Genomic DNA, 19576 nt, shown 5'->3' on the forward strand with positions numbered 1-19576 from the left:
GTTAATTATTTGTTTTTCTAGAAGCTCTATCCTGATGCTTGGAAATTTCTGAATGTTATTTTAATGGCGATGGTAAGATCTCATGGGTGTGTTCTTTTTCTTTTAATTTTTTGGACAATAAAATTCTCTTTTTGGCTTATAAATTGATCTCAGTGCATGGTTTGTTTCTTTTAAGAATGGTTTTGCTGTGTTTTTCTGGTTGTGTCACTTAGAAAGTTTAATATATCTGTATGTCAATCTAGTTTTTGCTTCTCTGTTGCAATAGATAGCAGTTACAGATATAGCAATAGCTGCGATTAATTGCAGAAGTATAACTGTAACTAAATGCTTTGTGATAGTGAAACTAATTTAACGTAAAGAGCAAATCAGCATGTACAATGAGGACTCTGCAGCATTGTATTATCAGATTTGGGATCAAGGTATTTGTTTTCTTCATTGTGTTGTGTATTTCTGTACTTTTCTAATTATGCCAAAGATATAGTAAGGGATACGGAATAGCAGCGGTGCCTGGCCATTAGCTAAGTGGAACTGCAGTTGGATTTCTCAGTAACTTCTGCTTAGATGTTTACATTTGAAAGCTCATTTGATGCTTTTTGTTACAGTTTTTGAAATCTGAAGGTCTTGCCTGAAGACAATGTGATTAAAAAGACTAATGAACCTTCTCTTTTTGCAATCACCATTGCTTTCAAGAAGCTATCTATAGAAACAAAGATCTGAATCTCCTCTGCATTACTGGCTAGTATCTATTATATGCTAAGCAGCTCTTGAAACAGCTGAATTCCCTTTGCTTTTGCTGCACATTTCAGGGCACACAGGGCATGACAGGCACTCTATGAAAGTCTTAAGGCTCAGGGAGTCAAGATTTGCATTGCTAAAAGAAAGGGCTATGTGCTGAGGTTAGCAATGCTGGTTTTTGCGTCTGTTAATCAGAATGCATTATCGATGTTGATGGGAATTTTTTTCAAAAATGATGGTATTACGAGTTTAGATGTATGCATTTTGAGGAACTCTTATTATTTATTTTTTGATGTTTTGTGTTGGCTAAATTATAACAGGACAGATTATTGTCAACAATATCTCATAGTTTTTATTTTACCTCCACCTTACACTTATAGAGGTGAGGACAGAGTGTGTGCAGCCGTGTATTATGCAGCCGTTACAGCAATGCAGACGGCAAAGCCTCCTGAGTGGAAAAACGTATATTTTTGTCTCCTCATCTGGGAGTATGAAACTTGCGGGGGCAAATGAGCACCCCAAAACATTGAGAATTTTGGTGCCCAGGGTGCTGGGAAGGCCTTATATTCTGAAGCAAGGATTTTATTTATGCAAGTGCAAAAATGCAAAATGACTGAAAAGAAATGACAGGTGCTTTATACTGTAGATGCAGGAAATGTACTCTGACATGAAGCTAAGCCAGTCCAAAGAGATTCAATTCCTCTTCTATACTGAGTACATAAAGAAGTCATTTAACTGAGAGGTTTCCGAAATAAAGAAATTCTATTTGAATGCCAAACAGGTGTTTGTTCTTTTGCTAAAGAGTTATGTTTAGAAAATGTTTTTTGCAATTTCAATATAATGACCTGTGGTGTCTGCTGGCAATGGGTAGCCCAGCTGTCCCAGTATAAGTGACATGAGGCTGTGGCCAAGGAAGGTGGAGAGCCTTATCTGGGATCTCTGCACCGGGAATTCACGCTCTTCTTTAGGGAAGCCATGGAGTCATTACATGTCAAAACTGAGTTGCAAAAGGTGATGTGTTTGTTTATAACCCAGTGGAAATTGCTCTGAACGTACACGCATGCAAAGGTGGCCCTTCCAGTAAGACTGTCTGATTCATCCTTTTCCTATCACAAACCTGCAGACAGACCCATGGGATGCTCAGGGCTCGTGAGAAATCAGGCTGGCTTAACTGGGGCTAGTCACTAACTATGAAGGCAAGCATTTGTGTAATTTTTTTTTGGCACTGGGGTTGACGTCATGAGTGTGGCTTTACTGGCAGATATGTCCCTTCTCGTCCTCTGTCCTCCTTTTGCTGCCCCTTTCCCCTTCCCCCCATGGTGGGGAAGGTGCTGCAGTGGAAGGTTTCTCCTAAGAAGGAGGGCGCAGCAGTGCCTTCTTCCTACGCTATGGCATGGATGGCTTTACTTAATTATGACCTTTACTCCATATGAGTGGCCACTCTCACTCAGGCCAGGGACCTCTCTGTCTGACCGGGAGCGGGGCCAGCTCCCGTGGAGGAGAGTAGTGAGGGAATGTGTGCGCCTCCATGGCCAGGACGTGGGTTTCACGACACGCTCAGGGGGCTGATATTTTTAATGCATTTGCTTCCCTGTACTTGGTACACACATGGCTAATCTCACTGTTGTGTTTTGTGGTATTTGGAGGATTTTTTTTTTTTTAACTTTTTCAAGTTTTTTTCAACAGTCAGGATTTAGGCAATAAGGTGACCTGTTTCCTTCTGACACAAGTAGTGCCTGACAGATGTGTGCAGTAGCATAATGGTGCAGAGCACTGAAGCTGAAGAATATCAAATCAGTGCAGCACTGCTAATTATAAGCATCCCACTAGTTACCGTAAATACCATTTCAGATAATATCAAAGGCTTCTGAATTAGGCATCTGCCTTTTTTTGGTTTGTTTTTAGTAGAATGGAGCAAAAATTACTTAAGTGTTACCTTGGGATGAAGTAAAAATACTTATCCTGAAGGTCATTTTGTTGTGTGGTGGTTTGTGGTGTTTTGTTTTGTTTTGTTTTTTCTTTTTTTTTTCCCATTATCTTACAGTGGAGGAAAGAACATTAAATAGAAAAATACAACTAGAATTCTACTTTCTTGCCATGTAGTAAGCCTTGTTATGTTGGTCACCCTACCTGCCAATGCAATTATATTTATTCTTATAAAAACTATTTAATAAGTTATCTTGACTTTGCAGTGACTTATTAAATACACTGGCGAATATTTCTTTTACTCTAATTTACTTCTAAATATGCACATGCCCACTTTTTATTATTGATTTCTAATGTGCTGGTTACATTTCTGGCAAAAAATGTCTGTGTATTTGATAAAGAGCAGGAGAAACTTTGTGATTTCTAAGGCTTGAAAGAGTATGGACATACTGACTAAAGTAGTATATAGTGGCAAGATTTTTTTGTTAGTATTACTTTTCTTTCACTTTCTTTTAGAAAACCTAAGTACTCACACAAATATTTCTAAATCCAAGGAAAACTACAGACAGTTAAAAAAGAATCTGTTCTTGGCGTACGAAAATGTTTAGTCTTTGTTTAGAGGACTACATCTGCACTGAATCCGACTGAACTAATACAGTAATTTGTACTTCTGTTCCTTGCATTAAAAAACCCTATAAACATTATTGCTTTTTGTTCTCATCTCAGTTAGCAAATGATCCAATGGTGTATTTAACTTTAAGCCTCTAAATGATTCCATTGGCTTTGGTGATATGACACAACCCTCTTAAAGCTAAGCACACACCTTAGTGCTGTGGAAAATCAGAAGTAAGAATGTACAGTTCCTTCAACCACTTAAGCTGGTCTTGTACTCCTTAATTGAAAGTTTCCACAAATTTCATGAAGATTTTGTTCCAATAAAGGCAGGAGAATCAAACCTATAATTATTTCCAGGTAAAATAGTATTTCTGACTCAAATGCAAATTTACCATTTCAAGGAAGAAATAGTCATATAAGAACAGAAGAAGATATTTCGGGGATTTTTTGGTGTTGTTTGCTTTTAATCAGCAGTCATTAAACTAAATCTGGTTTGTGGCTACATATGCCAAAACAAGGTCAAATATAAGGATTTTGCTTTCCAGAATTAAGTCCTCAGGCAAGGAACAACAGCTGGAAAATGGATATGTTTCACTGTCTGAGTTAGATTGTTTGTTTGTTTGTTTTCTTAACAAGTACTATATTATCCCTTAAAAAGATCTTTTTCAGCAAGTTCCATGAGTTACAAAAGGTCTTTTAGAAATATTGTTAAAAGAATCAAGTGCTCTTGGAGAATGACTTGCCGAAAGATAAATACAGAAGTAGTTTTGAGAAATGTGAATGCCAGAAGAAGAGATTTATTTTTCAAGTGACAGTTTATTATCCAGTAAAAATATATAATTCTGTTTATTCAAGAAGAAGTAGGCTTCATAATGCAAGTTTCTAAATCAAGCCAGCAGAACAAGAAAAATTGGGTTTGTATGTCTTGTATTATCAATTTTAACAAAGTAAAAGTGATATAGTAGAAAATATCACGTGCGTTGCCAAACCTTGTCAAGTTAAGGAAAATCTTTTCAATGACTGCAATGCGTTTTCTGTTAGAATCACTGTTAACTATTTAAAAAATAATTTCTTTTGATAGATAATTATCCAGTAGAGAAATACTAGCAGCTTTTCACATTGTCAGTAAGGAAAAGACAATGATCTGACAAAATGGCATGTGTTCTGCTAGCCATCCTTCTGTCCTTAATATATATGTATATGTGTATTATAGAAGAAATGTTGACTATGTTCAAAACACTGACAATGATACAGAAACTTCAAAGCAAATGTGTGAAAAAGGTATCAATCCTTTTCTTGAAAAATGGTTGAAGGAGTTATTTTAAATGGTGTAACCAAACCTGCCTGAGTTTGGATAGTGCTGTGTCCCTCAATTTATTCCCCACTCCTTCTTAAAAGAAGGACTGTATAATCCTGTAAATAACTTATTACAGTGAACAGAGGAAGAAGTTGTTTTAGGAAATCGGATGAGATTCAGGTTCCAAACCTGCATCACAAGGAAGTTATCTCCTTGGAATGTGTCCTTAGGCACCAGGTTGCCGATTTTTACCATGCATGTAGTCATCCTATTAGAAACGTTAGACATTGCTTTCAGGAAAAGGATATTAGTTGGTAACATACAAGTAATATTCATAATGGCTTTTAATAACTACTGTCTAGAAACCGGTGATTACCACTTCTGGTAATTATCATGTCATAGATCTGATTTGTTTCAAAGTAAAATGAATAAAATGACAATTATTTTCATTAAAATGACACTGAGCATTAAAAGGTAGAAAAAGAATGATGTAAATAGCATTTTTTTAAGACTAGGCTGAAGGACACGCCAAGCGATCATCCACATACAGTGAACCAGGCAACTGGTCTTTTGGAATGGTGGATTTTGGAAATAATTGAGTGGAAGAAATGCATATGATATGATGTCTGCCTTCACTTGCAATGTATGTTTATTTGGAGTGTATATCTGAGCTGATGGGTGGGAAACAGCATCACAAGGCTTGTGTGCCGTTTTCACACTAGGAAAAGGTCTGACTTGCTTAGTTAAATGTATGTGTTGCCAGGTTAAGCAGTGCCTGATAGATGGGATGGAAACACCACAACAATTTACAAGGACTGGGTATATGCAAATACCTGCAGGAAGACGTGTTGAATAACTGTTTATGGTAAGTGGCAGAACTCTTCAAAATGACCTACCTGACTTAAGAGAGGTGAGAGAGAGATACAGAGAAACAGTGCTATAACTGGGAAAAAAGCCACAGGAGACTGGAAATGTTTAGTTTGACAAATCTCTAATTATAGCTGTGTTGAGAGAAACAAGTAGCAGCATATTAATTCTGCATGTAAGATTTTGCATCGCTGCAATGCTAGCCTGTAAGATTTTTTTAAACCTCATTCTTTAGAGTTGAAAAACATCTTTTTTTAGACGATATGTTTATTACCTTGATAAACAGTAAAATGCTGCCACAGCAATTACCTTGATGATAAAGAGTCTGTAGACAGATACTTCCTGCGTTCATTTCCTACCCAGATAAGTCGCCAAAATCAGGGACTACCAATACAGGAAATGCTTTCAGTAGGAACTTCCTGTCTGTTAATATCTACTTCACTGAAAAAAGATCTAAGCTCTTCTTCTTTGATATAAAGGTAATGTTCTACCTGTTACTATTTAAACATTTAAGCCACAGTGCAACACATCTCTTTGTGTAAAAATTTAAGACCAATGCTGTTACATTGGACTATGTAATACCAGGGTTTTGCTCTGCAATGATAGGAAAAATGGCCCTGCATTTTACAGTACTGCAAATCAGGATGCTTCAAAATATATTGCCATTCCATCAGGTGAGCATCAAGCAACCTCCCTCCAAGTCCTTCTTGCCTGCATCCTTTCCTTATTTGTGTGCATCACCAAGTTAAATATATGTTTCACTAGCCCTTGAGGTGGATTTCTCCAACAAGTAGTTCAGAGCATATTCTGGATATATTAAAGAGTCATGGCCATGCCTTGCAATCCACAGTGACATATAAATTCAACCAAAATGACTGAAACAGACATTTTGCCTCACTGTACAAAGAAATAAAACCATGACTAACCTGTATTTTTGAACTTCTGCTAAGAAAAAGAGAAACCTAGAGCAAAAGAAAAGTAAACAAAGCCAGAAAACCTCAATTGCTAATTGTAACTTCAGGGTAATTGCTTTCAGGCACATGAATAGAATGAATGAGGATTTACGGAACTCGAAGTGAAATTTGTCATACGGAAGTCGAAAGTATTTGGCCAGTGGCTTGACTGGGGCCAGGCTTTTACCCAAGTTACTCAGGAGCTCAGCCCAAATTTTGTGCTTCGTTTTGCCAATGATTCCCTTGAAGTCATTCCAGGTTTCTGCCACAGTGACTGAGATTGGTATCTTGGCCTTTTCCCATAGAGTTGAGTAGTCCTTTGCTATCGTGGCTTTGTATATATCGCACCTTTTCGTCTTTGAAGAATAGACCTATGGTTGAGTTATCTGCTCAGACCACTGTGGGAAAGGTAGTTTTTTAAGTTCATGTTGTGGTCTAAAAGGCTGGGAATCTGAGGTTGGATTTATAGACCCCTCCAGAGACAACCATGAACGCATCACTTGGAGCACCAGCTATTAGACAGAGGGTCAGTCCTGTGGGGAGCTGACCCAAAAGCCCAGTTACTGCAGATGGGTTCTGCAAGTTGAAGTCAGTTTTGAGAAGTGATTTCCACAAGGCCATGGGTGAAAAGGTTCTAGGAAGTTGCCCCTTGGCTTTGAGTTCACAGGAGTATTGGGGAAATACACGCTCCATCCTGAAAGCAATGTTCCTGGGATGTGGTTAGCCAGCTCTTATCTACTTGCATACATTTTCATTATTGTTAGTCTTTGGCATATTCACATCAGCTTCCCTCACACGTAAGGTATTCCCTTGGAAGTGCTCAAAATTGTTGCTTTTTACTAATCAGGTCAACTCACTAAAGTGATGACCAGAAACATTTTTCACATTATTTCCATACAACTGTTACCTTTTAAAAAATTTTCCTGTGATTTGTCATCAAGGCACAGTTACATGTACCGTTTTCATGGAATTCAGAATCTGATTGTTTAGTCTACGTAAAGGGGGAAAAAAGAGGGGGATCCTGTGCCTTTAATGTTGTTTATAACGGTTGGACAGAGCTTGTCAGGTGAAGGTTAATTGCTCTCCAGTTAAAGCAGTTCTCTGCACAGATGGGTTATCAGGGCTGAACACTCGTTACAAGATTAATCTCATTTCCGACAAGACTTCCCTTTCCTTCAACTGATTTTTGCTCAGCCATTGGACCTGTCACCAGCCGTTAAAAGAAGGGTGGGTTACCTCTGGGATATTAATGCTTGTTTCAGTGAAACAATACAAAGCGTGTGTCATATCGGTAGGGAACATCTTTAGGAGACAGCACATTTCAGTACTGTTCTGAAGGTCGAGATTCATAAACAACAGAAACAATCAGGAACATTTGTATTAGCCATCTTAATGAACACAAGTTCCAGCCAAGTCATCTGTAGGCTCCCTTTTCATGTCTGTTCTCTTCTAAATGTGGTATTTTTTTAGTTCCAAAGGTATATTTTTGTTGAAAATTTTAGTCAACAAAATAACCACTCGTGAGATGTGGAACCTGGGACGACCCTTCTGTCCAGTCAATTAACTGGTGGACGTGGCGACTTCAGTTAACGCTTGCTTCGGCAAAAGAAAATTTATCATGGTGTCCACTCAAAGAAATTCAAGCTTTGGGAGTTTTCTCTTGGGCTCTAGAGTAAAACTGTTAAATTTTCCTCTTTCTCTAAGCTGGAGTAAATCCTATATCCAATGGGCTACAGAGGTATAAGATGGATGTAAAGTGAGAGGAGAACTGGGCACATCATGTTCTTAGAATAATCTTGCCTTAGTAGCCAAGATTGCAGCAGACCTGCCAGTCCAGGGTGGTCCTGAATGGTTGGATGGAGTGATTTCAAGGAGGCTATGGCGTGAATACAAAAGTCTCTCTGGAGTTTTGGGTTTATTTCAGGAGTTCTGATACAACCAGAATAACACAACTTGGCAAAAGTTTCTGGCTGCCAAGTTTCTTCCATGCAGCTTTAGTCAGTAAATTCCAAAACACTAAACAAATATTCAAGGCAACAAACAGGCTAGCTCTTATGTTTCCTCAGAGTTTCCTGTCCTGGCTTCAGATCAGCATGATCCTGTCGATGGTGCTGAGTCTCTCCATTGACTACAGTGAACTTCAAATCAGGCTGGGTTGCCCTAGCGAAAAGAAAAATAGCAAGCTCTGTGGAGGGTCGCAGGCAGCACAAGTATTCATTGAATGGTCGTTGTAGATGTGATCCATCAAACCGTACAGACGTGTGCTGAACTGAAAGCATCTGAGCTGTTCCACTGATGCTTTAGATTAAGGGTATGCGAATGTGCCTCGTTGTGCTGGGCTCTGCAGTGGCAGAGTGATGGCCCCCACTTTCTTTTTATTGAACTAATAAGAGAAATCCAGCACATTTTATACACCTGTGAGGACAGAGGTATCTGCACATGTACACCATTAGACAGGTTAAGTAGTGAGGAAACTTGCATCCAGGGAAACATCAGAAAATTATGTTATTTCTTCCGATTTGGAGCAAAAATAGAGGAAAAGGATACAGAGAGACAGATCATTGTCCTTGTCTGATAAATACACAGCAAAAAAGGCATCCTTGTTCTGATCATGGGGCTCCTATATAGTGAGAATACACTTATAAGCATTGTTTGTAATATCAGTCAAGAAATAGCTATTCTCCTGAAAATGTTTCAGTGAAGGTCTTTACTGAAACTGTTTATTTTGTAATATATGCTTTATAAACATGTAGCGAAACTAACAAATTTTCTGACAACATATTTTTTGTTACAAAACTTCTATCTACAAGCTTCTGACAATTTCTTAATTATCTTTTTTGTTTTATTTTAATCATCAGAGAAGTCTAATACCTCACCTGCTCAATTCTTAGGGTTTTCTTAAATACTGATGGGATTAAAAATAAATTTTCCTTTGATTTAGAATTCACATGTTTTAAGGAAATGTACTCACTATAATTATAAAGCTGAAATGAAAAGTAGACAGGAATGTAACCTCTGGATGTCATACTCTTCAGCAGTATGCATTTAGAGCCAAAGAAATTCAAGTAATCGGATTCAGTTACTGGTTCTAATAAGATAGGAAAAGTGCATAGTAAATCTTTACAATCCCAACTAAATCATTGGTGATTTATGCCAAAGCAGACAAGTTTAGTAGAAAGTCTTTAAATGGACCAGGTTGAAATTAAAAAAAAAAAAAAAAGAAAAAAAAAAGGTCCCTTGGTTAGGTTTCTAAATCTCTACTTACTGAATAAGGATCTTGATTTTCCTAGGTGCTGATCAACTTGAGAGTTCCCGCTGTTTCTGCTCAGTGAGACTTACTCACAATTGCAAAGTGTTGTTGTGTCACTTATCTGCTTTGACTGATGTGAAAAAACCCTAATTAGTCAATATTACCTTTCTAGAAAAAAAAAATAAACTGAAAGTATTTAGTTTTTTTTTTTTTTTCCCTAGGAGAAGTCTTTGTTTAGTAAAATAATATAACTGAAAGCTGAAGAAGGCAATCACAGGACCTGAATCTGGGCAAAGTGGCTTTGCTGTACTCTTCTTTCTTGGACCTTCCTCACAACCTGTAGTTTTCACTAGGTGAAACACTAGAAAACTGCAGTTTTGCAAAACTTCTCCTATATTTTCCCTCCCACCTTTAATATACAGAAATAGAAGATGTGGGTTTTTTGCGAAGTAGTAACCATTCCCTTTTAAACTCCTCAGACCTTTCATTTGATGGTGTTGTGTTAGGTTTTTATTCACATGGGTGTCAATGACATGCTTTCAGACAAAAAATTGGCACTAACTATTTCTACCCCTGCAATACTTTTGCATTTCATTTTTTTAATTAGGATGGGAAGCTTTAGGTCCACACATTCAAAAAGGGATAGCAATGAACTACGAATTGCAATACTGCTTGGCAGGCAAGCATGTTACAGATTTGACAACTACAAAACCTTTTTTAAAAAATGCATTTAAATAGATGTTAAAAATATTTTGAGGTAAAGCTCAATTTATAAAATGAAGATGTAAATTATTGACTCTTCACTCACCCTGCATAAATTCTTTCTCTGTGGTGGTGACCAGATACTTTCCAATTAGAATGAATGTTAAATCTTGGCTGTCTTCAGATTGACTTATTTTTTTTTAGCCCCACATCTTCATCACATGCTTAATCTAATATTTTAGAACCCAGATGAGACCAAATGAAATTTCGAGTGTGTTTCTCTTCTGAGCTTGGGCCTTCATAGTGCTGTTTTCCTCTTTCACAGAAGTTTTGTTTGGCCTCAATCTCTGTCAGTCTCAGCTGCTTCTTGGAGGATGCAATTCTTGCCAACACCCACAATTGTTATCAGTAGTCTTGTGATATTTAGCGGTTTTCTTAAAGGACAGTTTCTTAAATCATATGAACACTTGAAGTCTTCAGTTTTCATTGACAAGAGACTCCCTAATACTAAAGAATCTAACTTAAAGGCCTAAAAGCCAGAAGGCAGACCTAAAGTGCATTGCTTTTAAGTACTCAGTTTCTGAGTCCTGACTTTAAAACTTTGAGCACTTAATGTAACAGGGCTGAACTCACCACAGGGTAGAGACCCTGCCGAATAGCTGCACACACTGCCTGGCCATGGCTTACCTACTTCTTAGGGGGCTGCATGTGGTGTTAGTACCGCTTAGGTCTTGATCTTGTCTCACAAAAAGCAAGTAACTTGTCTAAGGGTCTGATGAAGACGAACACTCGGTAACCTGAAATTTTAGTGTATGTGTTTTTAATTAATAAAAATGACGAGTCAAACACATTTCTGGTCATGTTTCTAGTTTGTAAGCTGGGATTCAGATGGATTCTTGCTGTCAGATGTCCAATATTAAGTCTCACTTATACAGTTGTAAGGAAATAAAGCTGGCAGTCTAATCTATTGGAGAAATATATTTGCTGTATAGAAACAGACAAAAGCTTCAGATTATTTTTTAAAAACTGAAAATATCTAGTATTTGTAATAGCACAAGATAATGCACCTCTATATAACTTAGTAGCAATTTTCTCTACAAATATTGCAATTTAGGGGGCTTGAGGGCTTTTATGACACTGGCGTTTATGACACTGGAGAGGATCACTTAAGCGGCTGGTAGGTTGCTTGAGAAAGTTCACTTGTTAAGTGGAGTGTCCATGAGCCCCAAGGCACTGTTTTCCTTCAAGGACTTGGAGAATTTCAGCAATTTGAATAAGAAGACAAGGGAAAACATTGCAAAAGGTTCTATATTAAAGTTTCAAGGTAGAGGGACACAAAAATGAACTTAAAGTGACAATGAGGAACGTTATAATTTTTGCCAGTAAAAAATATTCAGAATTCATTAGATGATGACATGAGCTTAAAAATAATGGAATTTCAGGGAATAATATGTCTTATATTGTTCATCTTCTTATCTGCCTTTTAAACCTTTAAATTCACAATTTTTTAGCTAAAATGGTAAAGAACGGTCTTAAGTTTTCAGCTGACTCTGGAATTTAGGTTCAAAGGAACCTAAAGTTCAGTAAGATCAGGAAAGTTGGCAACTACACTTGTTAAAAAGGAAGCTGGATAAATCCTCAGAATTAATTCTTAAAATCTTAGATAAAATAAAACAAATAGGGCTGGGATGATGCTGAAAATGAAACTTCTAAGTTTGATAATGACACTAAAACTAGATGCTAAGCAGAATCAGGAACAAAGCAATTTGCTTCAAAATAATTGGAAACTACCGCATAAGCAACTGAAGCAATAATAATCAGTGTCAGTCAGTGCTGAAAAAAACAAAGTGAAAGGTGGGAAAACAAAATCTGTCAAGGAAGTACTTTGAGTCATGACATATCCTAAAGAGGACAAAGTTTTGGACTTTTTGAAACTATTCGCTTAGTATACAGGCGGCACTGGGAGAATAGAAAAACAAGTCATTATGCTCTGAATTTTCATGACAGTGAGTATAAACTGTAATCTCCAGTACTTCAGAGACCATTTACAATCACCAGACTTCTGTAAATAAATGAGAATGTGGCCAAGCAAAGAAGAACAGAGGGCCAGACTTCCAAAAAAGCCTAGCTTTGCAAGTAAAGTCCCAAGCAGAATACCGCCAAAGTTTCCAGATTTTTCCTGTGGATTAGGCAAATGCACAGAGAATCCCAGTCCCAAAGTACAAGCTAAATGTTTGCATTTGCTTTTAGAGAACAGTGGGAGTTGTGGAAGACTTTTTTTTTTTTTTTTTTTTTGTGCAAAGACTCTCAGCTTCTTTCATTAAATGTGCCTGAGCTGGAGCAGTGAGCGATACGGTGCCCTTCAGCCACAGCCTGGCAGAGGTGCTGTGCAGAGGCCACTGCCAGCCCCTGCGACATCTCCTCTGCCGGAGGAGTGGATGTGCTGCCCTCTGACACAAGGAAATGCCTTTCTTTCCAGGCAACTTGTGTCAGGGCAAAGGCAAGCGCTTCCCTACCTGCCTTGTACTTAGCAAATGGCAGAGCAAGTAATCTCCCTGTTCTGGGGGACGTGGCGCCTGCGGTGGTCCCAGCACAGCAGTGGACATAACACACAAGGAGTCGTCCTTGGTTTATACATGTGAATGCATTCTCCTTATCACGCATATCCTTTGCAGGGCAGGTCATGTAGCAAACGGCTTAGCATAGCATGTCAGAGGTTCATGTAAATTTGTAAACTCAGCTGCCTCGGAAGGAGACTGCGCTGTGATTCCCTACTTTGTCCTACTGATAAAAAGCCTCAACAGAACTGGCATGACAACTATATTCAACCAGCCACTGTGTTTTTCTAAGCTATGTCTTCTGTATTTGCTGTAGTATGAACGTGTTGATATCTATGCATTCTGTTCCAGTCTGTTACCCAGCGTGTCTACTAAATACCAAATCCTGCTTCTGTCTTCTTTTAGGTGACAGGAAATATAATGCAGAAGCTCACAACAGATGTTTTCAATTCCCTGACCCTCAGTATATTTTTTTTTTCTCCTTTCTCTTTTAGTATTCCTTTTTGATTTATTTCCTATGCTTCCTAGAGCCTGTGGGTTTGCTGATCAAATTTCAAAACACATCTCTAAACTAAAATGAGTATTTTTTTAAAGTTAGTTTTGTACACTGCTCTGAAAAAAGCAACCTTATTTGGCTCCATATATTGAAGTGTTACAACACTAAGTGGTGGATAGTTGCTCATATAAATTGTAACCACTGTGGATATCTTCAGCACATCATAGGCCTCATTAATATAACCTTGAATGCCTCTGATTTTCTCTTTCTCTGGTTGACTTTGTTGTACTCAGTGCCTTCCTAGTACTCCAGCCACCAGCAGAATTCTCCAGTCTCAAAGACTTCAATTTTTTAATCACTCATATTCTTTCCTTCTCTGGATTTCTTTGATCACATTTAGGACTACTTCATCTTTTCCTCTGTTTTCTTTTTCACTCAGGTTGCCTTTTCTCTACTTTATGTAGTCCTCAGTTGCCCTCAACTTCTGAACATGTTTCTGAAGGACAGAGCTGGTTTCACGTTGTCTATCTCCTGCATCTTTACACAAACATCTTACACCCCTTTCCACCAGAAACACAGTTCCTTTGACTTTTCAAATTTCAGTACCTTGTTTGTTTGGGGAAATATTTCCCTCTGAATAATGAAAATGAAGGAGGAAAAAAAGTTCAAAACCCTCCTGTTCATATAATCAGTAGCCTGCTAATTGCTCCTGTTGTTGCTGGCTAAGTACAGGACATTTTGCCTTTTTTATTTCCCGTGTTGCAAGCCCAGTGGGAACAGAGAGTTATGTAGCACCAATGAGTCAGACCAGGTTCTGTACATGCTTGATCTGATCGCTGATGGCTTGGCTTTACAGTTATATCCACAGTGTGGCTTGAAAAAATCACGATGCATTTTCAAAAACAGCTGCATTTTTTCAGGTTCCCATCCTGAGACACTTTCATTGTGATTTTCAGAGCTTTTCTGTTTCCCGCAGAATTGGTGTCATTACTAACCTCTCTGCACTTTTAATCTGGTAGTGAAATGGGACATTATACTACTTAGCTGCTGAAATTTCATAGGCTGCCACAAAGCTCAGTTAGTCCTGAAGCTGTTTTAGTGCTTTGAGAAATAACTATAAATTAAAGGCTGATAGCTCTTATTTACAAATAGTTCTGTTTATTTCAATAGAAGTGCTGATACAAAAGATCAGTGTGGAAGGCAAAATTTTTAGCTACCAAGTTTTAAAATGAGTAGTTTTCTTTGCAAGAACTGATGATTTCGCTGACACCTAAAAAATCTTGGAAGAGTTAGAAAAATATTCTCAGGGATTGTACTAGAAACACTGAGTCAGGAACTCCAGGCTTTGAAAACTGCATAAGAACTAAATTTTCGAATTACTGATTAAAGAAAAAACTATTTGTACTTGTGACAAATGTAATATTTAGTGTACTCAACATTCGAAGCCTGTTTGTAGAAAAAGTAGAATACAAGAAGATGTGGCAGGAATTTTAAATGTTTCTAGCAAATGTTTTCTCTACAGTCATAACTGAAGTCTGAAACTTCAGACGGTGATAAACAGCTTTAAAACATGCCTGGTCAGTGATGAAATACTCAACATGAGGAAGCAAAAAATCTTCCTGAAGCCTTAGATCTGTTTTCCATATTCTTACAAAAGAGCTGGTTTTAAAGGTCTGGTTTTTATTTCAGTGTTACTGGAAGTATGTTATAAGAAAAGAGTTCAGAAAGCTTTTGTATATTTAAAAGATGTTCAGAAGAGTCAATGTTCTCTTAGTAAAAGCATGTGTGTATTTCTGTTAACTCTGATGGAGCAAAATCAGTTCTCGTTGAACAATTTTAAATATTTTTGATTTGGTAAAAATAAAGTTTGAAATCCTCAGCAATCAGTTGGTGTTTGGCTGGCTACAAAATTACAGTCTTGAGAAGTTCATGCTTTGAACAGATGCCTAGTTCAAACATGGATACCTGAGGCCGGGCGCCTACAGGTATGTGTACATCATAATTACTTGCTTGACCTGCAAATGTATCAAACACCCACAACTACAAAAGCCTCATTAATTGGGTGTGTTCCAGGTGAACTGAATGACATAAGAAGAAAACTCTTAAGACTTTTCTTGGTAAAATTCCAGTCTTCAGTCTGTCAGGCTCTCAGAGGGAAAATAAAACCTACAAAGCCCACCTTCCTGCTCTCATGTCAAGTGCTCTTATCGAATGACCGCTGCCTTTGGCTTACCTCAGCTGTTGGCAGCTCCTGACATTATCAAAAGCCAAGCCCCAACGTTGCAATAGGGCATGAGGGCTGAGAGCCATCTGCCCTTTGGTGGGACGTGCTGTGTTAAGGAATTTGCCCCAGCAGGAGCCTGCAGGGATGTCCCTTTCCACCCTGCACAGGTATCTATAGCAAGGAGAGTTTGGGGCTGAGGGGGCAGTGCAGGGTGGCACTGTCAGAACTGCACATTGCATTTGCTCTTGCATGTTCTCACCGCGAGGCCCAGAGATGGTCCTGGGCAGTCAAAGGGCATCCAAAAGTGAAGAGATCCTTCCAGTTTCACTCTTGTCACCATTATATTGACATAGAGAGGGGGATCAGCTAGAGCAGACTCACAGAAAGCAGCTGTAGAAGGAAGCCTGACAGGGATTTGTTTGTGCGATTTTAACTGGGCTTGCTTCAGACTGTGCTGAATAGCTCCTTGCCCTTCCTTCCCGCTTCCTCAGTCTTCACCTTCACTCCAATTCTTGCCTGCCTTGCATAATAACCCTTCTTTTTCATTATCTTCTGCATAGCTCATTCAAATTGAATAATAACCTGCACAGCTGTGACAGTCGCACTGGTCACACTATGCACTTAACTTGTGCTTTGTATCTATTGCCCTCTGCTTGCGTTCCTCCTGTGTTAGCTGCAAGCACTTCGTGATAAGGTCCATCTCCTGCTTTGCCTTAGTTCTGTGCCCAAGACAGCAGAGTCCATTTCTTTCTTGCATCTAGCACTGCTTAGCAAATACTATTGAGGCATTCGAAAAGTCCTTTTTGCTGCAGTACCATGGCAGTTTCAAGTCCACAGTAGGAAGTCAGCACATCGTGACATGAGTATTGCCCCGTATCTTCTCTGTAGTCCTCCTTTCGTGGTAATGCCAGGTCTTGCTGACACGTGGTAGTGTTTTGGACTGTGGGTTTTAATTGCAAGTGATTGCAAAGTCTGTGGTTTTGCATCCTTTTATCAACAGAAAAAGGAAAGGAACTACATTTTTTCACTGCAGAAGCAGTGTTTCCCTACCCAAAGATTTCAAAGCTGGTCACATTCTTATTTTAGGGAAAAGCATTCCAGTTGTTGTCTTGTTTCTACAAATGTTTGTTTCTTACTTGCATAATTGTCATGGGCAGCAAAGCTGAAATAATTTGTTCCTTACTTTTTTTTCTTCTTTCTGCTTTTATATCCTTGACAAGCCAAATATGCAAACAGCATTTTTAAATGGCATGCTGACATTTATCATTGTCTTTTATGACACATGTCTCAACGAGTGATATGTGTTATACCTATGGGAGTTTAGTCTATGGGTTTTCTTGGTTAACTTAATACCAGGAACTTTGGAGATTGCTCAGGTCAGCCAGGAACTAAATCAACATGATCTTCTGGTTTTCTCTTCTTACAGAACAATGTGTATCATTTTGCTTTATTTAGTCCATGCTCTCATTTTATTAGATTGCAGAGAAACATAAATGGTGTCTGTTTACATTCCTTACTGATTCAACTTGAAATTATGACCAAGTATGGCTGGAGTAGTCTATAAAAAGATATGGTAGTTTCTGGCTCTCAGACACGTTAAGGTGTTTCTGGAAGCTGAAAACCCAGAGTGCAAATCAGTATAGCCTTCTCGATGATTTTGAAACCCCGAATCCTTTGAAATAGTTGGCAACTTGCCTGTTGCATATTTACAGTTACACAACTCTTCCTCTCTGTGCCTCTTAAAAGTTCCTCCTTCCTTTTTTCTTTAAGTCCCTTGGCAGCATCAAAACAGCTTCTCTCCCTCTCGCTCAGTCTTTTCCCTCTCCCCAGCCCTCCCCTCTCTAGCTCTCCATCTCCTTGGTCTGGCACATTGTTCTGTGGAAATGAGTTGTTTTGAGTTCACACTTAGTTTTCCTGCTGTTTTTCTGGGAAGCTGGATGTGGCACAAAAGATATGGGAACAGCTTGAAGGAAATGGGTTTGTTTGGGGAAACAATAAAAGAGAATCAGCCCCCTTACCTCTCCTGTATGTTTGAAGGCATAGCTTACATTGTGTAAAGACATTTGGGGGGTCATTGAAAAGTACAGTCAATATCAGAGCTGCAGGGCATGGTTTTAGTAAGAGTGATAATGTTGGTAATCACTAGTTCAGAAGAGATACTGCTTCAGGGAAAAACATCAGGATTTTTCTTGTCGGCACAGCAAAGATCACCATGTGTGATCCTTTTCTTCTTCACATCTGCAATTAAAAATGGACCACAACCTGTTTCTACTCCATACTAGATTCAGCAGAAAACACGGTTGCAGGGCCACAGGTTGCACAATAAAGGTAAAGATTGAATTTGTGAGGTAGTTCTCCTACAAAAGGGAAAAAGAATTAAAAAAAATGAAAATTTTCTAAAATAAATGTTTAAATTCTGTAGTTCTGGATTTGTGCTTTTGTTTAGAAAGACATTGATTAAGAACACAATTTCAAATAAAACCACAGGTGCATTGGCATTAATTTTCTTTTGCATCTCACAAAACAGGTTTTTTGTGTATGTGAGGGTTTCTTGTTGTTCTCTTTTGTTTGGGGATAAACAAAGAACATTAATGCCAACCTTTGTCTTTCATAGGTGTGAAACAACATTTTTCTTCTAATGCATCGCTTTGGCTACCTTTCCAACTGCAATGTATCTAAAACAATAACAGTCTTTTTGACTGATTTCATAGTTAGTAATTGGGAAAAAGTAACAATATCCTTACTTCATACTGGTTCAGCAGAGCAGGTTAAATATACTTAAACATAAGGACGCACTTAACTTTACTGCCGTTTTACTAAGGACTCTCCTGTGTTAATCTGTGCACACACAGGAATGACTTAATACTGTGGCATTCAATCCCATATTAATTTCATTAGTCATGTTTTGTGGCAAATGACTAAAATAATGTGTGCTGAAGTATCAATCAAGATATTCATTATAAACAATTATAGGAAAGTATGTTAGGCTATACACTGTAAAGGTTATCGTGACAGGAAGTCATATTTTACATACACAGTGGGCATACTTGGAAAGTTCATTCTGAATTTAGAAAGATTACCCATCTGAGCAATATTCCATATGCTCATAAACTGGGGAATACCATGAGAAGCATATTGTACTACATATGTATATATTCAATGTATATATGGAAGATCCAGAATAAAAGATGGCTGAGGAAAAGGAAGGGAAACTAATGTAAACAAAAGACTTTCTGTTATGATGTTGTGCAAAAATGGAAAGCACTCTTAATGTAGTGAATTTTTAAAAAGCAATAGCAATTTGCATTTTAATTCCAGTTATCTAATGTAGAGAAGTCAGTCAAAAATATCAAGAGGAATACAACTGGAAGTAAATAAAACCATCCTTACAAATGAAGATGGCTTAAGCGGTGTTTGCAAAACCTATAAAGTAAGGAAATTACTTTCATAAATGTTGTATGCGTTAAGTGTTCTCTGAATAGGAAGGCGAGAATTTTGAATGTGTATGAAGGTGAGCATCTGAGACGTTGTCAGCCTGATGCAGCAGGGAAGAGGATCTCCAGCTCCAGGGGGTCCATGAGGAAGAAGCTGAGCTGCAGGAAAGCATCTCTGCAGATGCCCAAGAACGGTTCACCCTCCCTCTCTCTTGGCTGATTGCTGTGCCTGACTGCTGGTTTGAGGGGACCAGCCAGGTGTAAGGGTTAACACACCCAGTAGATACCCTTTTGTTTCCCCACAATTTCTTTGGGGTAGCTAATATTCCATTTGAAGCTAAGATCCCCCATAACTGCAATCTTTCCAGACAGCAAGTGAGCGACCCGTTCGTGGCACACACATGTGCACACGTGCACAAACACCATACACAGAGGCACGACAGGGAAGTGATGGGTCACCCAGAAGTTCAGTTCATGGCCATCGTCCAAGTGTTATTTCCCTAATGCTCTTAGACATTC

General features: G+C 38.4%; 1 protein-coding gene across 4 annotated transcripts in view; it reads left to right on the top strand.

The window, feature by feature from the left end:
• ERG (ETS transcription factor ERG) overlaps window positions 1–19576 on the top strand; it is a 147405-nt gene that overhangs the window by 83835 nt on the left and 43994 nt on the right. Inside the window, exon 2 of one of the 4 annotated variants that reach the window (XM_065632961.1) lies at window positions 5337–5438. The exons of the other annotated variants lie outside the window; for them this stretch is intronic. Within the exon in view, the coding sequence (XP_065489033.1) occupies window positions 5436–5438 (3 nt within the window). The 5' untranslated portion in view covers window positions 5337–5435. The remainder of the gene's footprint in view (window positions 1–5336; window positions 5439–19576) is intronic. 4 annotated transcript variants of the gene reach the window in all.

This window comes from Caloenas nicobarica, chromosome 1 (genome assembly GCF_036013445.1).
Source record: "Caloenas nicobarica isolate bCalNic1 chromosome 1, bCalNic1.hap1, whole genome shotgun sequence".
NCBI lineage: Eukaryota > Metazoa > Chordata > Aves > Columbiformes > Columbidae > Caloenas > Caloenas nicobarica.